At 69.1% G+C, this 21,201-nt stretch overlaps 1 protein-coding gene across 2 annotated transcripts in view; it reads left to right on the plus strand.

The window, feature by feature from the left end:
- SH3TC1 (SH3 domain and tetratricopeptide repeats 1) overlaps window positions 1–19,002 on the plus strand; it is a 53,523-nt gene extending 34,521 nt beyond the window's left edge. For both annotated transcript variants that reach the window (XM_084874080.1, XM_084874079.1), the window contains exons 8-18: window positions 543–619; window positions 1,347–1,542; window positions 8,206–8,339; window positions 9,350–9,391; window positions 10,551–12,215; window positions 12,654–12,834; window positions 12,998–13,148; window positions 15,782–15,904; window positions 16,620–16,770; window positions 17,511–17,707; window positions 18,181–19,002. In XM_084874080.1, the coding sequence (XP_084730206.1) occupies window positions 543–619; window positions 1,347–1,542; window positions 8,206–8,339; window positions 9,350–9,391; window positions 10,551–12,215; window positions 12,654–12,834; window positions 12,998–13,148; window positions 15,782–15,904; window positions 16,620–16,770; window positions 17,511–17,707; window positions 18,181–18,438 (3,175 nt within the window). In that variant the 3' untranslated portion in view covers window positions 18,439–19,002. The remainder of the gene's footprint in view (window positions 1–542; window positions 620–1,346; window positions 1,543–8,205; window positions 8,340–9,349; window positions 9,392–10,550; window positions 12,216–12,653; window positions 12,835–12,997; window positions 13,149–15,781; window positions 15,905–16,619; window positions 16,771–17,510; window positions 17,708–18,180) is intronic.
- The last annotated feature ends 2,199 nt before the right edge of the window (window positions 19,003–21,201 follow it).

Consider the following 21,201-nt stretch of genomic DNA (forward strand, 5'->3'; position numbering starts at 1 on the left):
CACGCTGCCCACGTGCTGCCATGGGCATGAGCTCGGCTGGGGCTGCCTGGCAGCCACGGCACAGAGAGAGTCCGTCCCCGCTGCCCACTGTGCCAGCTTCCCTCCTGGGAGGAAGGGCCCGGCGGAGCCTGGGGAGGCGGAGGCACCTGGGCAGGAGGCAGCACGGGCCTGGGCCGGGCCACGCCTGGGCCTGAAGGCCACACCCCGGGGCAGGCGTGTGCGTGCCTGTGTGTGTGTGTGTGTGCATGTGCGTATGTGTGTGCATGTGTGTGTGCATGTGTGTGTGTGCATGTGCGCGAGTATGTGTGTGCATGTGTGTGTGTGTGCGTGTGTGTTGTGTGTGTGATTGTATGTGTGTTTTGCTGTGATTTGTGTGCATGTGCGTGTGATTGTGTGTGACTGTGTGTGTTGTGTGTGTGTGCATGTGATTGTGTGTGTGTGTGTGATTGTGTGTGTGTGTGGTGGGCCAGGTGGTGGGACCCGATGAGTCGCAGGGCTGCTAACTCACCCCCCACAGCAGTGACCCCCCCCTCCCGCTGCAGATGGGCTCTCAGAGTCGCCTGGGACCCCTTCGAGGACTCTGTGGGTGGACCCGTGACGCCAGACACCCAGCTGATGGGTAATTGTCTCCCCTGCGGCAGTGGGCGGGCACCAGCATTCTGGAAGCTTCTGCACTCCCCTGAAGGCGCCCCAAGCCAGAAGACATACAATTCTCTCCAGTTCACGAGGCGATAACTGAGGCTCGAGGCCTGTGGGCTGGTGCAGCACCCGCCCCACCCGCCATCCCTACCCCCCACCCCCCACCCCACCCCCAGTACAGCCACAGCCACCCCCCACCCCCACACCCCCACCTGCCCCCACCCCAGCCAGGCAGGCTGCTTGCTCCGGTTAAACACTGAGCCTGGGACAGGCGGCTGGGGCGGGCTGGAGCGCTATGAACGCCGGCCAGGCCCGTGAGGCCGGGTCTGGTTCAGAAAGCCAGCGCTGCCGTGACCCTGGGCTCGGCCGGCGCGTCTGCTCTCCCCGCGCTGCCTCAGGTCGGGCGGCACGTGCCCCGTGGGAGGGGGTGAGAGGGACCGGCGTTCACAGCCCCGTGCGCCCTGAGGGGCCCTGGCCGGCCTTGCTGGCGAGGCCTGGAAGGAGGGCCCTGTTTCCCACGTCAGCGTGAGGTCACAGCGCCCTCTCTGAGGGCCACGTAGATGCCGGCCCTCTGGTGCGGTGGGTGGCCAGGCCTCCCCACACGCGGGCAGGTGCCCCGGGTCCCACGGCAGGCGGGACGGGTGCGCCTGGCTGCGGCTGCCGTCTGCCCGGCCGGCCCCCGCACTGACCGTGCCCTCCCTCCGCAGCCGTGGGCCTGGCCTCCGCTGTGGCCGGCTACCGGGGCGCGGGGCCCGAAGAGCTGACCTTCCTCAGCGGCGACGGCATCGAGATCCTGGGCGCGCGGGTGCCCGGCCTGCCCTGGTTCCTGGGCCGGCACGTGGGCTCCGGCCGGATCGGCTTTGTGCGGACCGGCCTCGTCAGCGTGCAGGGCGGCGCGTCCGAGTGAGTGGCCCAGGCCCCCTGCTGCCCCGCCCGGGCCCGCCGCTGCCCGCCTGCCTCGGGGACCAGCGGCCCGGCTGGCCCACACCCCCGAGCCGGCTCCCAGCCACACCCCGGGCTGGGGGAGTCCGGCTGCCACCGCCCCAGGCCAGGGTCCCTCCTGTCTGGGCCTGGAGGCCGTGCTCTCGGCGCTGCCAGGGTCTTTCTCGGTGACTACGCACCAGCCCCGGGGCGGCGGCGTGCACAGCGCCTCCTCCTGGGGTTTGGACCCACCAACGTGGCTTCTTTCGTTCTGAGGCCAGACCACCGCCAGACGCCTGGGCTGCTCCATCCACGGGCTGCAGGGGGGGAGGGGAGAGTGTCCTTCCTGCCTCCTCCGCTTCCCCAGGCCTTCAGGGTCCCCTGTGGCCCCATCCCCAGTCCCTTGTCTTCCCACGGCCTCACCCCCCATGTCTCTCATATGGACCGGTCCTGGGCTTAGAGCCGCCGAGCGGCCATCAGTGCCGCGGCTCCGGACCGCACCCTGATGGCCCCTGGGCCAGGAGCTGCAATGCCAGGATCCTCTCAAAAAGCCCTTCAGAGCTTCCGGGCCTGGCCAGTGACCCCGGTTTCACAGCTACCATTCACCATCTCCCCCTCCACCCCCCCCCCCCCCCCCCGTCCAGCTGTGAAGCTGGCCTGGCCCTTTCCTGTGGCTCCTCCCTGGGGACCGTCATCCCGGCCCGGCTCCTCACTGTGGGGTCCCCCTTGCCCCGTCTCTTTTATTTATTATTCATTTTTGTTTGTTTCTTATCTTTTTAAATATATATATAATTGATTTCAGAGAGGAAGGAAGGAAGAGAGAGAATCATGGACCGGCTGCCCCCTGCACTCCCCACATTGGGGATGGAGCCCACTGCCTGGGCATTGCCCCGACCGGGAATTGAACCGTGACCTCCCGGTCGTAGGTGGACGCTCTATCATGGAGCCACCGGCCGGGCTGCGGTTGTATCTTAACCCAGAGGTGTGCCGGGCCGGCCTGCTTAGCAGGAGGCCCCGAGGACGCCCCTCGCCACGGACGGAGTCGCTGGCAGCGCTCCGCTCAGGGCCGGGCTGCGCCTGTGTGTAGGAGCCACTGCTGCCGCCTCTCCGCCTGACAGCCTGTGTCCGGGCCTCGGGGAAAGGTCGCGGTGACAGCACCAGGCCCGCACCCTCCGCCGACGGCCGGGCCCCCGGGACCACACGCTTTCTCCTCTTTCCTCCACGTCCAGGGTTTCCTCCGCCCTCGAGAGGGAGCTGAGAACATGATGTTCTTTCCTCCGAAACCACTCTGCTTTCAAAACCAGACATCCTCTTGCAAAACCCCGTCTGACTGTCAAGCCCAGGAATGAACCCCGACATGTCCTCACACACCGCGCCCCCCCGTCCTCACACCCCCGTCCTCACACCCCCGTCCTCACACACCCATCCTCACACCCCCGTCCTCACACCCCCGTCCTCACACACCCATCCTCACACCCCCGTCCTCACACCCCGTCCTCACACCCCCGTCCTCACACCCCCGTCCTCACACCCCCGTCCTCACACCCCCGTCCTCACACCCCCGTCCACACACCCCCGTCCTCACACCCCCGTCCTCACACCCCCGTCCACACACCCCCGTCCTCACACCCCCCGTCCTCACACACCGCACCCCCCCGTCCTCACACCCCCATCCTCACACCCCCGTCCTCACACCCCCCGTCCTCACACACCGCACCCCCCCGTCCTCACACCCCCATCCTCACACCCCCGTCCTCACACCCCCGTCCTCAACCCCCGTCCTCACACCCCCGTCCTCACACACCGCGCCCCCCGTCCTCACATCTCCGTCCTCACACCCCCGTCCTCACACCCCCGTCCTCACACCCCCGTCCTCACACCCCCGTCCTCACACCCCCATCCTCACACCCCCGTCCTCACACCCCCGTCCTCACACCCCCGTCCTCACATACCCGTCCTCACACCCCCGTCCTCACACACCCTATCCTCACACCCCATCCTCACACCCCCATCCTCACACCTCCGTCCTCACACCCCCGTCCTCACACCCCCATCCTCACACACCCGTCCTCACACCCCCCGTCCTCACACCCCCGTCCTCACACACCCGTCCTCACACACCCGTCCTCACACCCCCTGTCCTCACACACCCGTCCTCACACACCCTATCCTCACACCCCCGACCTCACACCCCCGTCCTCACACCCCCGTCCTCACACCCCCGTCCTCACACCCCCGTCCTCACCCCCCGTCCTCACACCCCCGTCCTCACACCCCCGTCCTCACACCCCCGTCCTCACACCCCCGTCCTCACACCCCCGTCCTCACCCCCCGTCCTCACACCCCCGTCCTCACACCCCCATCCTCACACACCCATCCTCACACCCCCATCCTCACACCCCCGTCCTCACACCCCCGTCCTCACACACCCGTCCTCACACACCCGTCCTCACACCCCCGTCCTCACACCCCCGTCCTCACACCCCCGTCCTCACACCCCCGTCCTCACCCCCCGTCCTCACACCCCCGTCCTCACACCCCCATCCTCACACCCCCGTCCTCACACCCCCGTCCTCACACACCCATCCTCACACCCCCGTCCTCACACCCCTGTCCTCACACACCCATCCTCACACCCCCATCCTCACACCCCCGTCCTCACCCCCCGTCCTCACACCCCCGTCCTCACACCCCCGTCCTCACACCCCCGTCCTCACCCCCCGTCCTCACACCCCCGTCCTCACACCCCCATCCTCACACCCCCGTCCTCACACCCCCGTCCTCACACCCCCGTCCTCACACCCCCGTCCTCACACCCCCATCCTCACACCCCCGTCCTCACACCCCCGTCCTCACACACCCATCCTCACACCCCCGTCCTCACACCCCCGTCCTCACACACCCATCCTCACACCCCCATCCTCACACCCCCGTCCTCACAACCCTATCCTCACACCCCGTCCTCACACCCCCATCCTCACACCCCCATCCTCACACCCCCGTCCTCACATCTCCGTCCTCACACACCCGTCCTCACACCCCCGTCCTCACACCCCGTCCTCACCCCCCGTCCTCACACCCCCGTCCTCACACCCCCGTCCTCACCCCCCGTCCTCACACCCCCGTCCTCACCCCCCGTCCTCACACCCCCGTCCTCACACCCCCGTCCTCACACCCCCGTCCTCACCCCCCGTCCTCACACCCCCGTCCTCACCCCCCGTCCTCACACCCCCGTCCTCACACCCCCGTCCTCACACCCCCGTCCTCACACCCCCGTCCTCACATCTCCGTCCTCACACACCCGTCCTCACACCCCCGTCCTCACACACCCATCCTCACACACCCGTCCTCACACCCCCGTCCTCACACCCCCGTCCTCACACCCCCGTCCTCACACCCCCGTCCTCACACACCCGTCCTCACACCCCCGTCCTCACACACCCATCCTCACACACCCGTCCTCACACCCCGTCCTCACACCCCCGTCCTCACCCCCTGTCCTCACACCCCGTCCTCACACCCCCGTCCTCACCCCCCCCCCGTCCTCACACCCCCGTCCTCACACCTCCGTCCTCACATCTCCGTCCTCACACACCGCCCGCCCCCCGTCCTCACACCCCCGTCCTCACACCCCCGTCCTCACACCCCCGTCCTCACACCCCCATCCTCACACCCCCGTCCTCACACCCCCGTCCTCACACCCCCATCCTCACACCCCCGTCCTCACACCCCCGTCCTCACACCCCCATCCTCACACCCCCATCCTCACACCCCCGTCCTCACACCCCATCCTCACCCCCCCCGTCCTCACACCCCCCGTCCTCACCCCCTGTCCTCACACCCCCATCCTCACACCCCCGTCCTCACACCCCCATCCTCACACCCCCGTCCTCACACCCCCATCCTCACACCCCCATCCTCACACCCCCGTCCTCACACACCCGTCCTCACATACCCTATCCTCACACCCCCATCCTCACACCCCCGTCCTCACACCCCCATCCTCACACCCCCGTCCTCACACCCCCGTCCTCACACCCCCATCCTCACACCCCCGTCCTCACACCCCCGTCCTCACACCCCCATCCTCACACCCCCGTCCTCACACCCCCGTCCTCACACCCCCGTCCTCACACACCCGTCCTCACACACCCGTCCTCACACCCCCGTCCTCACACCCCGTCCTCACATACCCTATCCTCACACCCCCCGTTCTCACCCCCTGTCTCACACCCCCGGTCCTCACACCCCGTCCTCACACCCCCGTCCTCACACCCCCGTCCTCACCCCCCGTCCTCACACCCCCGTCCTCACACCCCCGTCCTCACACCCCCGTCCTCACCCCCCGTCCTCACACCCCCGTCCTCACCCCCCGTCCTCACACCCCCGTCCTCACACCCCCGTCCTCACACCCCCGTCCTCACACCCCCGTCCTCACATCTCCGTCCTCACACACCCGTCCTCACACCCCCGTCCTCACACCCCCGTCCTCACACCCCCATCCTCACACCCCCGTCCTCACACCCCCGTCCTCACACACCCGTCCTCACACCCCCGTCCTCACACACCCATCCTCACACACCCGTCCTCACACCCCCGTCCTCACACCCCCGTCCTCACACCCCCGTCCTCACACCCCCGTCCTCACACCCCCGTCCTCACACACCCGTCCTCACACCCCCGTCCTCACACACCCATCCTCACACACCCGTCCTCACACCCCGTCCTCACACCCCCGTCCTCACCCCCTGTCCTCACACCCCGTCCTCACACCCCCGTCCTCACCCCCCCCCCCGTCCTCACACCCCCGTCCTCACACCTCCGTCCTCACATCTCCGTCCTCACACACCGCCCGCCCCCCGTCCTCACACCCCCGTCCTCACACCCCCGTCCTCACACCCCCGTCCTCACACCCCCATCCTCACACCCCCGTCCTCACACCCCCGTCCTCACACCCCCATCCTCACACCCCCGTCCTCACACCCCCGTCCTCACACCCCCATCCTCACACCCCCATCCTCACACCCCCGTCCTCACACCCCATCCTCACCCCCCCCGTCCTCACACCCCCCGTCCTCACCCCCTGTCCTCACACCCCCATCCTCACACCCCCGTCCTCACACCCCCATCCTCACACCCCCGTCCTCACACCCCCATCCTCACACCCCCATCCTCACACCCCCGTCCTCACACACCCGTCCTCACATACCCTATCCTCACACCCCCATCCTCACACCCCCGTCCTCACACCCCCATCCTCACACCCCCGTCCTCACACCCCCGTCCTCACACCCCCATCCTCACACCCCCGTCCTCACACCCCCGTCCTCACACCCCCATCCTCACACCCCCGTCCTCACACCCCCGTCCTCACACCCCCGTCCTCACACACCCGTCCTCACACACCCGTCCTCACACCCCCGTCCTCACACCCCGTCCTCACATACCCTATCCTCACACCCCCCGTTCTCACCCCCTGTCTCACACCCCCGGTCCTCACACCCCGTCCTCACACCCCCGTCCTCACACCCCCGTCCTCACACCCCCGTCCTCACACCCCCATCCTCACACACCCGTCCTCACACACCCGTCCTCACACACCCGTCCTCACACCCCCGTCCTCACACCCCCGTCCTCACACCCCGTCCTCACATACCCTATCCTCACACCCCCCGTCCTCACCCCCTGTCTCACACCCCCGGTCCTCACACCCCGTCCTCACACCCCCGTCCTCACACCCCCGTCCTCACACCCCCGTCCTCACACCCCGTCCTCACACCCCGTCCTCACACCCCCCATTCGGATTCGCCAGTTTCCCACACGCCCGCTCTAGCCAGGGAACGTTCCAGACGGCGTGTTCCCAGCTGTCTTGTCTCCTTGTCTGTCCCCTTCGCCTGCGGTTACCCGTCTCTCTTGTCTTTATGACACTGACACCTGTCATTTATTGTGCCCGATGTCCCACGGCTGCTCTGAGGTCCTCTGCCTTCTCAGAACAGCACCCTCTGAGCCCCAAGGTGCATGTCCAAGTCCCACCCTCTGCAGGGAACGTCCCCCTTCCCTCCCCCCCTTCCCTGTGTCCTCTGGCCCCTCCCCCCAGCCTCACGGAGCACACGCGTGTTGGCGTGGGTGCCTGGGAGCGCGGTGGGCTTGTGTGAGGAGCTGAGTGTGCGGAGGGATCCATTCTGCCTGCACCGTCACGCCGGCCTCCAGGGGGACAGGGGGAGGGCATTTGAGGTCGGGCTTTGCAGGCAGCCCAGGAGCTCTGTGACCCGCTGCGTCTGTCCCAGCCCCGGCTCCGAGCGCCCGCTGCTGGGCTGGCAAGGCGGGGCTCCCTGGAGGCAGGCTGTTTGGTTTTGTTTGTTGTCTGGGGCCTTCGCTGCTGGGCACACAGTAGGTGTGTTGTCTGGGGCCTTCGCTGCTGGGCACACAGTAGGTTTGTTGTCTGGGGCCTTCGCTTCTGGGCACACAGTAGGTTTGTTGTCTGGGGCCTTCGCTGCTGGGCACACAGTAGGTGTGTTGTCTGGGGCCTTCGCTGCTGGGCACACAGTAGGTGTGTTGTCTGGGGCCTTCGCTGCTGGGTGCACAGTAGGTGTGCAGGGACCGGTGGAGGGAGGCGGCGGTGTGAGGTGAGCCTCTGTTTCTCAGGCTGGAGAGCGTGCTGTTCCTTGATGAGGAGGAGAGGGCCTTCCTCCGCCGGGAGGGCCGCTTCTCCGAGGAGGACGCGCGGCGACTGCTGAGCCGGACGGCGGGCGCGGACGTCTGCACGGCCTACAGCTTGGGTAGGTGCGGGGCGGGGCGGTGTGGGGCGGTGCGGCCGGCCCGGCGGCCACTCCCAGCCGCTGCCCCGGGTCCCCTCTCCCCAAGGCCGTCCGTGTGCAGGGCAGAGGACGGAGGTGTGTCCCAGCGACAGAAGGAAACGGGACGGGGCCGAGGCCGGGACAGACCTGCCAGTCGCTGCACTGGTCACGAACGTGGCTCACGGCTTCCTCCCCCTGGAGGGAGACAGACACGCGTGGGTGCACGCCTGCATGTACGAACAGACACACACTTGCATGTGCACACACTTACGTGCCTACACACACACTCACATGAAGACATGCACACCCAAATACACCCTGGCACAAATAGCCACACACACACACACACACACACACACACACACACACACGTGTGTGCGCGCACACACATCTGCCTGTTGTGAACATGTGTGGCGAGACGTTTCCCCAGGCAGCAAGTGAGAGCCCCGCCACGCAGCCCTGCTTCTCTGAGCGCTGCCACTGGCCGGGCCTGGTGTGGGGTCCCCCTCTTTCCGGGACCCGCACTGGGCCCTGGTTCTGGGGAGGCGTCCGGGTCAGCTCGCCCTGCCGGACGCCGCGTGGTCTCCGGGCTGAGTCTCCGCGCGGTCTCAGGCGACAGCTCACACTTGCAGGTCTCCGTTCTGCTCTTTCTCATGAGGTTCCTGAGGCGGCTCGTGTACCCGCTCCACAGAGGGAGCACTGAGGCTTGGGGAGGCGCTGCCTGGGGGAGGGGGCCCCCTGTTCCCTGGGAGAGCCGCAGCCTCGAGGGCGGAAGCCGCAGCCCCTCCTGGAAGACAGCCCTGCAGTGATGCTGGTGGAGGCAGACCCTGGGGGACCCAGCTTCTCAGCTCCTCAGCGGTGGGCCCCTGAGCCCCACGGCCCCTCCCGGCGCTGGAGTTGGAAGTGTCACCATCTGGGGTCACCCCCTCTGAGCACACGGCCGGGGTCAGAGGGCACTGGCCGGAGGCTGACCCTTCTTCCTCCCCTTTCAGACAGACACGGAGACACTGAGGCTGAGCCGTCGGAAGAGCAAGGTGGGCTCCTCTGGGCACGCTGGGCTCAGGGCTGACGCGGGCAGAGGCCCGGGGGCTGGCCGCCGTGGGTGCTGGGCAGCCCTCACCCCTGCGGGAGGGCTGGGGGGTCCTGCCTGGAGGCTGCGTGAGGTGCCGGGGAGCGTCCTCTGCTGCGACAGCCCCTGCGGCCCCAGACCTGGGTGTTTTCCTGGCAAATCCAACGTCGGGTCGGGCGCAGCCAGTGAGCCACACTCCCTGTACTGACTCCGACCGCACTGGCCCCTGCCCCCAGTCTGGACCCCTTCTGCCCGCGGGCCTGAGACAGCGGCTCTTTGCTGCTCTCCTCCCCGGAGCCGTGTTTTCCCAACAGGAAACGGCGTGTTTGCTCAGCGACTGGCCTGGCCTTCGGGCCGGGCTCTCCAGACCCAGCAGTCCCGGCGCCGTGTGCTCCCGCGCCCACCCGCCTCCTGTAACCCGCTGGCGGCGTGGCCTCAGCGCCCCAAACCGCTCAGGCGGAGGGAGCGGGGCGGGCACTCCACTCCTTCTGGCTGGAAACGGTCCCGGGAGAGGAGGGGGCTTCCTCCCCTGGGCCGGCTCTCTCGGTTCCATATCTGGCTCTCTCGGCTCCGTGGCTGGCTTTATAGCTCAGGCTAAGCCCTCCTCTGACTGGCTCCTGATGATGTCACAGGATCGCTGCACCTGACTGGTGTCACGTGGGCAGTTGCAGCACTGAGTGGGTGTCCCATTGAGTGGCTTTGCAGGGAAGGGGCCTGTGTGGTCACAGAGCGAGGACACTAGTCTCCTGCAACTGCTCTCAAACAGGGAAGACTAAGAAAAGGAGGCCAGACTGGCCTGTGTTCTCCTGTAACCATGCGGCTGAGCCCCCACTGTGCGCTGAGCCCCACTGTGCGCTGAGCCCCACTGTGCGCTGAGCCCCACTGTGCGCTGAGCCCCCACTGTGCGCTGAGCCCCACTGTGCGCTGAGCCCCCACTGTGCGCTGAGCCCCACTGTGCGCTGAGCCCCACTGTGCGCTGAGCCCCACTGTGCGCTGAGCCACACTGTGCGCTGAGCCACACTGTGCGCTGAGCCACAGGGACGCTGCGCCTGGGGAGGGACATCGCTGCCCCGTCCTGGACGCGGAGCAGACTCTAATCCATCTCCGGTTTCGGTAACTTGCAGAAACACCTCTGCCTGGCCTACACCCGGAGCCACACGAGACCCTGCAGACGGTGAAGAAGGTTCTGGAACGATGGAAGTCCTGCCACCGCTGCCCCGAGGAGCCAGGGTCCTGGGGTCTCAACTCGGCGTCCAGTGAAGCGAGCTCGCCGGACCCCGAGGAGCCCCCCTTCTGCCTGGACGCGGAGGACGACTGGGCGGACCCGGGGGCCCTGGGCCCCCTGCTGCGGTTCCTGGACGCCCCCGGGTTCGAGCCCAGCTTCCGTGGCCTGTACGACGCCTCTCTGCCGGCGCTCGGTTCCGTGTTCCGTGGCTTCGCCGACGAGGAGGAGCTGGCCGGGCGCCTGGCCCAGGCGCGTGGGGCGGCCAAGAAGGCGGAGCTCCCCATGGCGCTGGCCCGGCTCTGCTTCCTGCTGGGGCTGCTGTGCGCGCGGCGCCTCAAGCTGTCCCAGGCCCGCGTGTACTTCGAGGAGGCGCTGGGCGCCCTGGGCGGCCGCTTCGGGGACCTCCGCCTGGTGGCGGCTCTGTACGCCAACCTGGCCGCCGTCCACCTGCGGCAGAGCAACCGGGGCCGGTGCGGGCAGGTGGTGCCCAAGGCCTGCGCCCTGCTGCTGGGCGCGCCGGGCCACGGCGGCGGCACCGAGGCCGAGGCGGAGCTGCTGCGGCTGGCCCTGCGCCGGGCCGTGGCCGCCCGCAGCCCGCAGGCCGAGGCCCGCGCCTGCTTCCTGCTGGCCCGGCTGCGGGTCCGCCTCAAGCAGCCCGAGGCGGCCCTGCCCTTCCTGGAGCGGCTGCTGCTGCTGCACGGCGCCCTGGGCCGCCCGGACGCCGCCTGGCCCGCCGACGGCTACCTGCTGCTGGCCGACATGTACGGCCGCCTGTGCCTGCCGCGCCTGGCCCGGGGCTGCGTGCGGGCGGCCTTGCTGCGCGCCCCGGGCTCGCTGGCCGGCGCGCTGCGGAGCGTGGACCTCGTCCTGCGGAACGCGCCGCGGCCCCCGCGCCTGCCCCCCCAGATCGCGCCCTACCTCCGGCAGGCGCTGGCCGCCCCCGCGCCCGGCCCGGCCCCCGCGTGGCGCGGGCCCCTCTACGCCAGCCTGGCCCGGCTGCACAGCCTGCACCGGCAGCACGGCCCAGCCATCGCCTGCATGACGCGGGCGCTGCAGGCCGACGCCGAGGCCGGCGGCCGCCGGGTGGTGGACGACCTGCTGGCCCTGGCCTGGCTGCACGTGCTGCTCGGGCAGAGCCGCGTGGCGCTGGGCATCCTGCGGTCGGTGGTGGCCGCGGCCGCGGCCGGCGGGGACCGGGAGGGCGTGGTCGCCAACATGATGGCCGTGGCCCTGAAGAGGACGGGCCGGACGCGGCGGGCGGCCGAGGGCTACTTCCACGCCCTGGGCGTCGCCCGGCGGCTGGGCCAGCGGCGGAACGAGGCGGTGGCCCTGGCCAACTTCGGGGCGCTGTGCCTGCAGGCGGGGGCGCGCGGGCTGGCCCAGCACTACCTCCTGCGGGCCGCGCGGCTCTTCGCCGGGCTGCCCAGCGGGGAGCGTGGCCCGGACCTCACCCACGTGCTCCTGCAGCTGGGCCAGCTGTGCACGCGCCGGGCCCTGGCCCAGCGGGGCAAGTGCTACTACGAGTGGGCCTTCCTGGTGGCCGTGGAGACCGGCCACCTGGACGGTAAGTGCCACCCAGCCCCTCTGCCTTCCCGGAAAGAGCGAGCTTCCTTTCCGTCGCCGGCCAGGGCGCCGGGTGTGGGAGTCACAGGCGGGCGGCGGAGTTCACCCCGACAGCGCTGAGTCATGGAAACCACCCTGTGCAGGCGGCTCCCGCGCGGGGGCCGGACAGGCAGGGCCACCAGCATGTCTGCCCCGCACCCACCCGAGCACCCCGCCGTCACGGGCATCGCCCGGGGCTGATAGAGACGGGCGCCATCTCTCCAGCACCCGTGGCTGCCCTGCCTGGCCCCAGCGTGTGACCTTGGATAGCTGCTCGGCCTGCCTGGGCTCAGCGTCCTACCCGCCATGACCCAGCGAGGGGGTGGGAGCGCGGCACACACAGGGCCTGGCCCCGCCCGCTGCGGTGAGTGACGGCCGCCGCCTCTCCCCTGTCCCGCAGGCCAGCTGCGTGCCGTCCAGCGGCTGTGCCACTTCTACAGCGCGGTGCGGCCCCGCAGGGCCCAGTGCCTCGTCTACCACGAGCTGCAGCTGGCGCTGGCCCGCCGGGCGGCCGACACGGCGCTGGAGGGGCAGCTCCTGGAGACCATCAGCCGGCTCTACCTGGCGCTGGGCACCGAGCGGTGAGGGGCTCCGCGGGCAGCAGGCGGCCGGGCCCGGAGGCCGTGCCGCCTCCCGGGGCCCCCCCGGGGGCCATGTCCTTCCTTAGCGCCCGGGGGGCGGGCGGGCGGGCGGAGGAATCGGCCAGCGCCCGGGGGCCAGTTCTGACCGTGGCTCCGGCTCCAGGGCCTACAAATTGGCGCTGGAATACACCAAGCGCAGCCTGGGCATCTTCATCGACCTCCAGGAGAAGGAGAAGGAGGCGCACGCCTGGCTGCAGGCCGGCAGGATCTACTACCTCCTGCGGCAGGACGAGCTGGTGGACCTGTACATCCAGGTGGGCGGCGGGCTGCGGGCACCTGTGCCCGGGCAGCACTCCTTCGCACTGAGCCCCTGCCGAGCGGCATGCCCGGGGCCTGTGCCATCTCCCCACGGCCCCCACCCACTGCCAGCACCTTTCCCAGCAGCCTCAGCTCCCAGGAGGACGAGGCATGTGCCCCTCGCGGGGCCCACTCCGTGTTAACCCAGCAGGTGCTCCATTCGCGTGCACGCAGTACCCACACGGTGCCCACACAGGCACACACGGTGCCCACACAGTGCACACACAGTGCACACACAGGCACACACGGTGCCCACACAGGCACACACGGTGCCCACACGGTGCCCACACAGGCACACACGGTGCCCACACGGTGCCCACACAGGCACACACGGTGCCCACACGGTGCCCACACAGGCACACACGGTGCCCACACGGTGCCCACACAGGCACACACGGTGCCCACACAGGCACACACGGTGCCCACACAGTGCACACACGGTGCCCACACAGTGCACACACAGTGCACACACAGTGCACACACAGTGCACACACAGTACCCACACAGTGCACACACAGTGCACACACAGGCACACACGGTGCCCACACAGTGCACACACGGTGCCCACACAGTGCACACACAGTGCACACACAGTGCACACACAGTGCACACACAGTGCACACACAGTACCCACACAGTGCACACACAGTGCACACACAGGCACACACGGTGCCCACACAGGCACACATGGTGCCCACACGGTGCCCACACAGGCACACACGGTGCCCACACAGTGCACACACAGTGCACACACAGTGCACACACAGTGCACACACAGTACCCACACAGTGCACACACAGTGCACACACAGGCACACACGGTGCCCACACAGGCACACATGGTGCCCACACGGTGCCCACACAGGCACACACGGTGCCCACACAGGCACACACGGTGCCCACACGGTGCACACACAGGCACACACGGTGCCCACACAGTGCACACACGGTGCCCACACAGGCACACACGGTGCACACACAGGCACACACGGTGCCCACACAGTGCACACACGGTGCACACACAGGCACACACGGTGCCCACACAGTGCACACACGGTGCCCACACAGTGCACACACAGTGCACACACAGTGCACACACAGTGCACACACAGTGCACACACAGTACCCACACAGTGCACACACAGTGCACACACAGGCACACACGGTGCCCACACAGTGCACACACGGTGCCCACACAGTGCACACACAGTGCACACACAGTGCACACACAGTGCACACACAGTGCACACACAGTGCACACACAGGCACACACGGTGCCCACACAGGCACACATGGTGCCCACACGGTGCCCACACAGGCACACACGGTGCCCACACAGTGCACACACGGTGCCCACACAGTGCACACACAGTGCACACACAGTGCACACACAGTGCACACACAGTACCCACACAGTGCACACACAGTGCACACACAGGCACACACGGTGCCCACACAGGCACACATGGTGCCCACACGGTGCCCACACAGGCACACACGGTGCCCACACAGGCACACACGGTGCCCACACGGTGCACACACAGGCACACACGGTGCCCACACAGTGCACACACGGTGCCCACACGGTGCACACACAGTGCACACACGGTGCCCACACAGGCACACACGGTGCACACACAGGCACACACGGTGCCCACACAGTGCACACACGGTGCACACACAGGCACACACGGTGCCCACACGGTGCACACAGGAGACCTCCCCCGGCAGCACCTGGCTTGTGCCCCAGCTTGAAACATGGCGCGATCTGGGGCGAACGGAGACTCCTGTCCTTGCGAGGCTGCTCCTTCCTGAGCTGCTGCCGGGCCTCCCAGGCCGGGGCCGGGCTCCGGGGAGGGTACGGCTGAGGGAGAGGCTCCTCGGACAATGCTGACTCGGCCCGGGGCTGTGGCGGGGTGGGGTCAGAGGAGCAGGAGGGCAAGCCCTTGCCCGTCTGCATCACTGAAGCTGTGAGTTGCATGAGGTGGGCAGTGCCCACTGGGAGGGGGTTCGGACAGCAGGACACAGGCACAAAGGCCCGGGGTGCACCGACTCTGGGGCTGCGAGCAATTGGGTACACCGGGCTGCAGGCAGGGGCTAGTCCATCACTCAGCGGTATTCGTTGAGCACCTACTATGCGCCAGGTGCCGTGCCAGGCCCCCGACGCAGCAGGGAAGCCCACGGCCTTAGTCCTCTGGTGGGAGAGGGGGCAGCCATGTGCCACCAGGAGTGCCGAGGGGACAGAGGGGACATGGGGACAAAGGGGCGGGGAGTGAGAGCCCCGTGAGGCCAGAGGGAGGACCCCTGGGCTCAGGGCCCGCCCTGACTCTGCGCCAGGCTCCTCAGCAGTCCCGCCCCGCCGGCCCCGAGCTCCCCACGGGCCACGGCGGGAGCGATCACCCTCACCCGAGGGTGACAGGGACCCCACGGAGCCCAGGGCCGCCCCTCCGGTGTGTGAGAGGGAAGAGGCCCACCGCCCTCCTTCCGCCGCCCGCGGGCCCCGGGGGGTGGGACGTGGCTGTGAGGGTCCCACGGGGACGGCCCCCGTCCCGCGGGCGCACGGTGGGTCTCACAGGCCCCCGTCCCCGCAGGTGGCCCAGGACGCGGCCCTGTACACGGGGGACCCCAGCCTGGGTCTGGAGCTGTTCGAGGCGGCCGGAGACATCTTCTTCAATGGGGCCCGGGAGCGGGAGAAGGCCGTGTCCTTCTACAGGGTGAGGCCGGCGGGGCGGGAGCTCAGCGGGCGTCCCCCGGCGGGCGGGGCAGGGTGCGGGGCTCAGCGGGCGTCCCCGCGTAGGCAGAGGTGCATGCACAGCCGGAGCGGCCCCCTGGGAGGCAGGGTCACTCTCTGCACTGTCTGGAGTAGCCCTGACCCCACCCCCACCCAACCTAGAGGGACAGAGAAAGGACGCATTGTGTGAGGTCACAGGCAGCTCCCGGCATGCAGCTCGCGTCCCTGTAATCTCCAACAACCCAGAGTGTGCCTGTGCCCATTTTACAGATGAGGAAACTGAGGCTCAGAGGAGCACAGGGTGTGCCAAAGGGCACAGCATACCAGGGGGAGGATCAGGCCCAGGGCCCAGTCTGCATGTGCCCCCAGGGAGGGCGGCTTCTCCCCTCCGTCAGCCCCACTGCGGGTTCAGATGGGCATGGCAGAGCTCCTGTCAGGCCCTCGGGGCTGGAGGGGAGGGTCCGGCTGGGGTTGTACAGTGTGGACAGAGGGGCTGCAGGCTACGCCCCAGCTGCTCACGCCGTGGCCCTGGGGTGTCAGGCCTCTGGGAGCTGGCCTTTCTCTCGGGGGACAGAGCTGCGTAAGGACCCAGGGGCCGTGGCGGGCAGCTCCCGGGGCGGTGTGGGGGCTCTGCGGGGGGTCCCGGGTGCGGGTAGGCCGAGGCGGGAGGAGCCTGACCCGCCTCCCCGCTCGGGCAGGACCGGGCGCTGCCCCTGGCCGTGACCACCGGGAACCAGAAGGCGGAGCTCCGGCTGTGCAACAAGCTGGTGGCGCTGCTGGCGGAGCTGGGCCTGCAGCAGGAGGGCCTGGAGTTCGCCCACATGGCCCTGGCGCTCAGCATCACCCTGGGTGAGCCCGCCCCGCCCGCCTCGGGCATCGGGGGGAGGGGGCTGAAGGGGCAGGGGCTGACCCAGGCAGGCCATGCGGGGTCTCAGCAACGTCGCGCTGCGGCTGTGGCCTCCTCGGTCCCTCGCCACCCGAGGCCAGCCATCCCAGATGTGCCGGCTCTCACTGGTCCCTGGCGGTGCCCGCCAATGCCGTGCCTCCCTGCACGTGGCTAGCCCGCTGGCCTTGGCTCATGGCCCCTCAGGGCCCTCCAGACTCTGGTCCCTCGATGCCGGGCACCTGTGTCCGGTCCCCTCACTGAACTGTCCCAGGCCTCCGTCCCCCAAAGATGGGAGCCCCAGAGGGCCAGGCGCAGTCAGGTGTGAGAGGGGGTTCCCGTGCTGGCCCCCAGCGCTCGCCTGGGGCAGGGACCTGGCACAGCCTGGTCTGAGGACGTCCTTGGGAAAGGGCGTGGCCACGGCTCATACACCAGGGGGGTCAGAGGCCACGGCTGAGGTTGCCTGGAGCCCGGGTCTGACCTTTGGGGTCTCCAGGTGGCTTCGTCAGGCAGAGGGGGGCGTCCCAACCCCCCACTGGCCACATCCCCACGGCGGGCGGGGAGCAGGCCCCACTGCGCCCATTCACAGATGGGAAGAGTGAGTCTCAGGCGGGAGGTGATGGGCGGGAGCTGAGGCAGCTCGGACCGGCCTGTGCTGCCCCCCGCGCCCCCCAGCGTGTCCTCACCACGGCCCCCGTGCCCGCAGGGGACCGGCTGAACGAGCGCGTGGCCTACCACCGGCTGGCCGCCCTGCACCAGCGGCTGCGCCACGCCGAGCTGGCCGAGCACTTCTACCTCAAGGCGCTGTCGCTGTGCAACTCGCCGCTGCAGTTCGCCGAGGAGACGCTGTACTACGTGAAGGTGTACCTGGTGCTGGGGGACCTCATCTTCTACGACCTGAAGGTGGGCCGGGGGGTGGGGGCAGGGGGGCATCGCCCGCCGGGTGGTCGCCGCTCAGACCCCCGAGGCCTGGGCCCGCCCTCGGTCCCAGGGAGCCCAGGCCTGGCCGCTCCCAGCCCGGCCGTGAGGAGCCTGTGGGGTCAGCCCCGAGGCCAGAGCGCGGGGTCCCTGGAGGCTGGCGTGTGAACGCATGACAGCGGCCTTTGCTTCCCGTAAAGGACCAGATGGAGTGCAGTCAGAGGGGACCTCCCGGGGGAGGTGACGGCCAGGCTGAGTGTAGACAGCCAAGCGGGAGCTCGGGATGGCCACAGAAATGTGGGAGGGGAAAAGGGTATTTGGGGAGCGAAGGCGGGGCTCACCACTGCCCCATGATGCAAGGTGCAGTCCCCACACCCCTCCCCTCCGCCGGGAGGGCTGCCCTTCGGGCTCCGGGGACCCCGTACCCCGTGGCCCCCCAACGTCCCCTCTCGGGCCAGGACCCCTTCGACGCGGCCGGGTACTACCAGCTGGCGCTGGCGGCGGCTGTGGACCTGGGCAACAAGAAGGCCCAGATGAAGATCTACACGCGCCTGGCCACCATCTACCACCACTTCCTGCGGGACCGCGAGAGGTCGCTCTTCTTCTACCAGAAGGCCCGCACCTTCGCCTCCGAGCTCAGCGTCCGCCGGGGCCGCCCGGGCCCGCCGCGCTGCTGGGGGCGCGCGCCCTGGCTGGCCCCCGGCCACCCGCCCTGAGGCCAGGCGCCGTGTCCCCGGCTCGGTTTCCCGGAAACAGAGGCAGCGGCCCCTCCCTGTGGCCTCCGGGGGCCACCTGCTGCTGCACCCCGTCCTCGGGCATCACTGGGCGGCTGTGAGGCCAGCAGACCCAGGCAGGGCCCTGCCAGCCGCTCACCGTGTGGCCGTGGGCACGCTCCTCCCGGCTCCCATCCCGGAGCCCCCGTGTGTCTGTCCGCATGGCTCTGCCCTGACCCGTGAGCCTCCTGGGAGGGCGGACTGGCTGGTCCCCTTTTACAGCGGAAGAAACAGGAGCAGAGGGGCTCGGAGCTCTGCCCCGGCATCACAGCAGCTGAGTGGGAGGGCCGGGGGGGGGGGGGGCCTGTCCCCCGCAGGCGCCGAGGGCGGGAACCCAGGCATCCCGCTGGCTCACAGGCAGGGAGACTGAGGCTCGGGGAGGGTGCCCGGGGCTTCCCACCCACACGCTCTGCTCCGGCCCCTCTTCTTCCCGAACCCGTTTGTTAACGAGGGGAGCGTCACACAATATAAACGGAGCGGTTCCACCGGGCCCTCAGTGGCTTTTTGTCCTTCCCGACGCCGTGCAGCCACCACCCGAGGAAGCCTGACCACGGAACCCCTCTCCCAGGCCCCTCATTGGACAAAAGGGGGCCCCGAGGCCTGGGGAGGGCCTCGCCGGGGGGCAGAGCGCGGAGCCCTGGGCATGGCTCTGTGCCCAGGGCGGCGGCACAGCGGGAGGTCCCAGCGTGGGCGGGAGGACCGCCACCCTTCCTTCCCCCGGTCCTGGAGCCCCAGAACCTGCACTCAGAGGCGGCTGCCGGCCCTGGGCCTCTCCCACCAGGGGGCAGCAGAGAGCTTTCCAGAACCCCGCAGGGTGAGGTGAGGGAGGGGCCCAGCAGAGCTGTGCACAAACAGTCCAGGCCTGACCTCCGGCTGCCCTCCCTGGGGCTGGCTGAAGGCGGGAGGAGGCCACAGCAATGGGGAACAGGAGCCCTGGGCAGCGCCCAGCACAACCGCACGGCCTCAGAGGCCGCCGGCCGACACCCAGGCCGGGCCTGCCGCCGGGAGCACCGAGGGACCCAGGCCACCTGCCAACAGCGGCCTCCGACCATCGGGGCCTCGGGATCCAGGACTCCCTGTCCTCCCACAGGCTCATCCCCGCCCACAGCGGGCACTGCCCACCGGGACCCCGTGGCTCTCGGCACAGACCCGGCGTGCACCCCCGGGCTCAGAGTCAAGCCCCACTTCCAGGCTGTGGGGTCCGTGGGAAGTTTATTTCTGAGTCTGAGCGGACAGACCCCGTATCGGGGTGAAGCGAGGATCTGAGCAGCTGGCCCGGCTCGGCTCCGGCGGCCGCCACCTGTTTCCTATTAATGAGGCCGTTGCTCGAGGACAAGTCTGTTTGGCTGCAGACACCGAGCCAAACTCCAGTCACTGGCCAGGCCGCTTCACCACTCAGACCCTCGGTCTCTTCTTCATCCGTACCCAGAGGCCAGCCACGCCTCAGGCTCTGAGGACGAGGGAGACCGTGTGCCGAGCACCCAGTGGGTGTGCGGAGCTGGGCTGCCGGCCTCTGCTGTGGCCGAGGCGAGGAGCAGGCCGGGAGGGGCCCGGGCCGCCCCAGGCTCACAGCCCAGTCCCGCTTCGCCCTTCCGAGGCCCTTCCTCCAGCAGAGTGGGCACGAGACGGGCATGGGCCGGGCACAGGGTGGGCCTTCAGCCCTTGGCACCGGTGGGCACGCAGCCCGGATCCCGTGGCCTGGTTTAGAAGGAGGCGCTGTGTCTCCGCGGGGTCCGTCCAGTCTCCTTCCCACACCCCTCACTGCGCACCTACTATGCGCAAACTCCATTAACGCTGCGGCCGCTGCGGGGCTGGGCGGGCCGCTCCTGGAGGAGCCACGGGGCTGGGAGGAAAGCACACTCCTGCTGGGGTCCCTGGAGGCTCCCACCCACCTCCCCGCCCGCCACAGCCCCGCCTCCTGACCGCCAGGTGCCCGTGGCCCATCGGCCTGGCTGTGCCCCCTCCGCTCCAGCTCCCCGAGGAGCAGAGGCTGGGCCAGGCCGGGTCGGCTCCGATGTGGATAAGGAAGCCGAAGCTCAAAGAGGGATTTCGACCATCCCAAGGCTGCACAGCCCCTGTCCCCATTGTCCCCGTGGAGGCCTCAGCCCCTCACCTCCACGTGACGGTGTGAGCGTGAGAGGGGTTGCGGGCAGACTCCTCGGACATGAGGGGAGAGAGACCCTCAGGAAGGAGTGAGCTCCCTGTCCGCCGAGGGGTCCACGCAGCCCACAGAGGGCCTGCGCGTGGACAGGTGTGTCCAGGCGGCCCGAGAGCACGCGGGGCCCTGGGGAGCCCTCGGACTCCCTGCACCGCTGTGGTCCCCGCCAGGGGCCTGCCCCTCTTCGCCCCCCCCCCCTCCCGTGCCTCGGTGTTCTCATCTGTAAAAGGGGGCTACGGTCCTTGCAGACTGAAGCCCCCCTGGCACCCACCGGGTCACCACACTCTTCCAGGCGGAGGCAGAGCTCTGACATGGCCTTTGGCCAGGGCTGGTGGCTCAGTGGTCAGTGCGTTGGCCCTGTCTGCATGAAGCTGCGCTCACCAGACCCTCACGGCCCGGCCGAACCCAGGCCAGGACTCCACACGCCCTGGCTGGGGCGGCCCACAGCGTCCTGGGAGGGGGAACGCGGGGGCAGGGGCATCTCCGGGAAACGGAGCCCCTCCCAAAGACGATGGGGCCTCTGGGGACGGGAGTGGGGGCCGTGAGGC

The sequence above is a fragment of the Pipistrellus hanaki genome (assembly GCF_964339955.1).
Source record: "Pipistrellus hanaki genome assembly, chromosome: 1".
Taxonomy (NCBI): domain Eukaryota; kingdom Metazoa; phylum Chordata; class Mammalia; order Chiroptera; family Vespertilionidae; genus Pipistrellus; species Pipistrellus hanaki.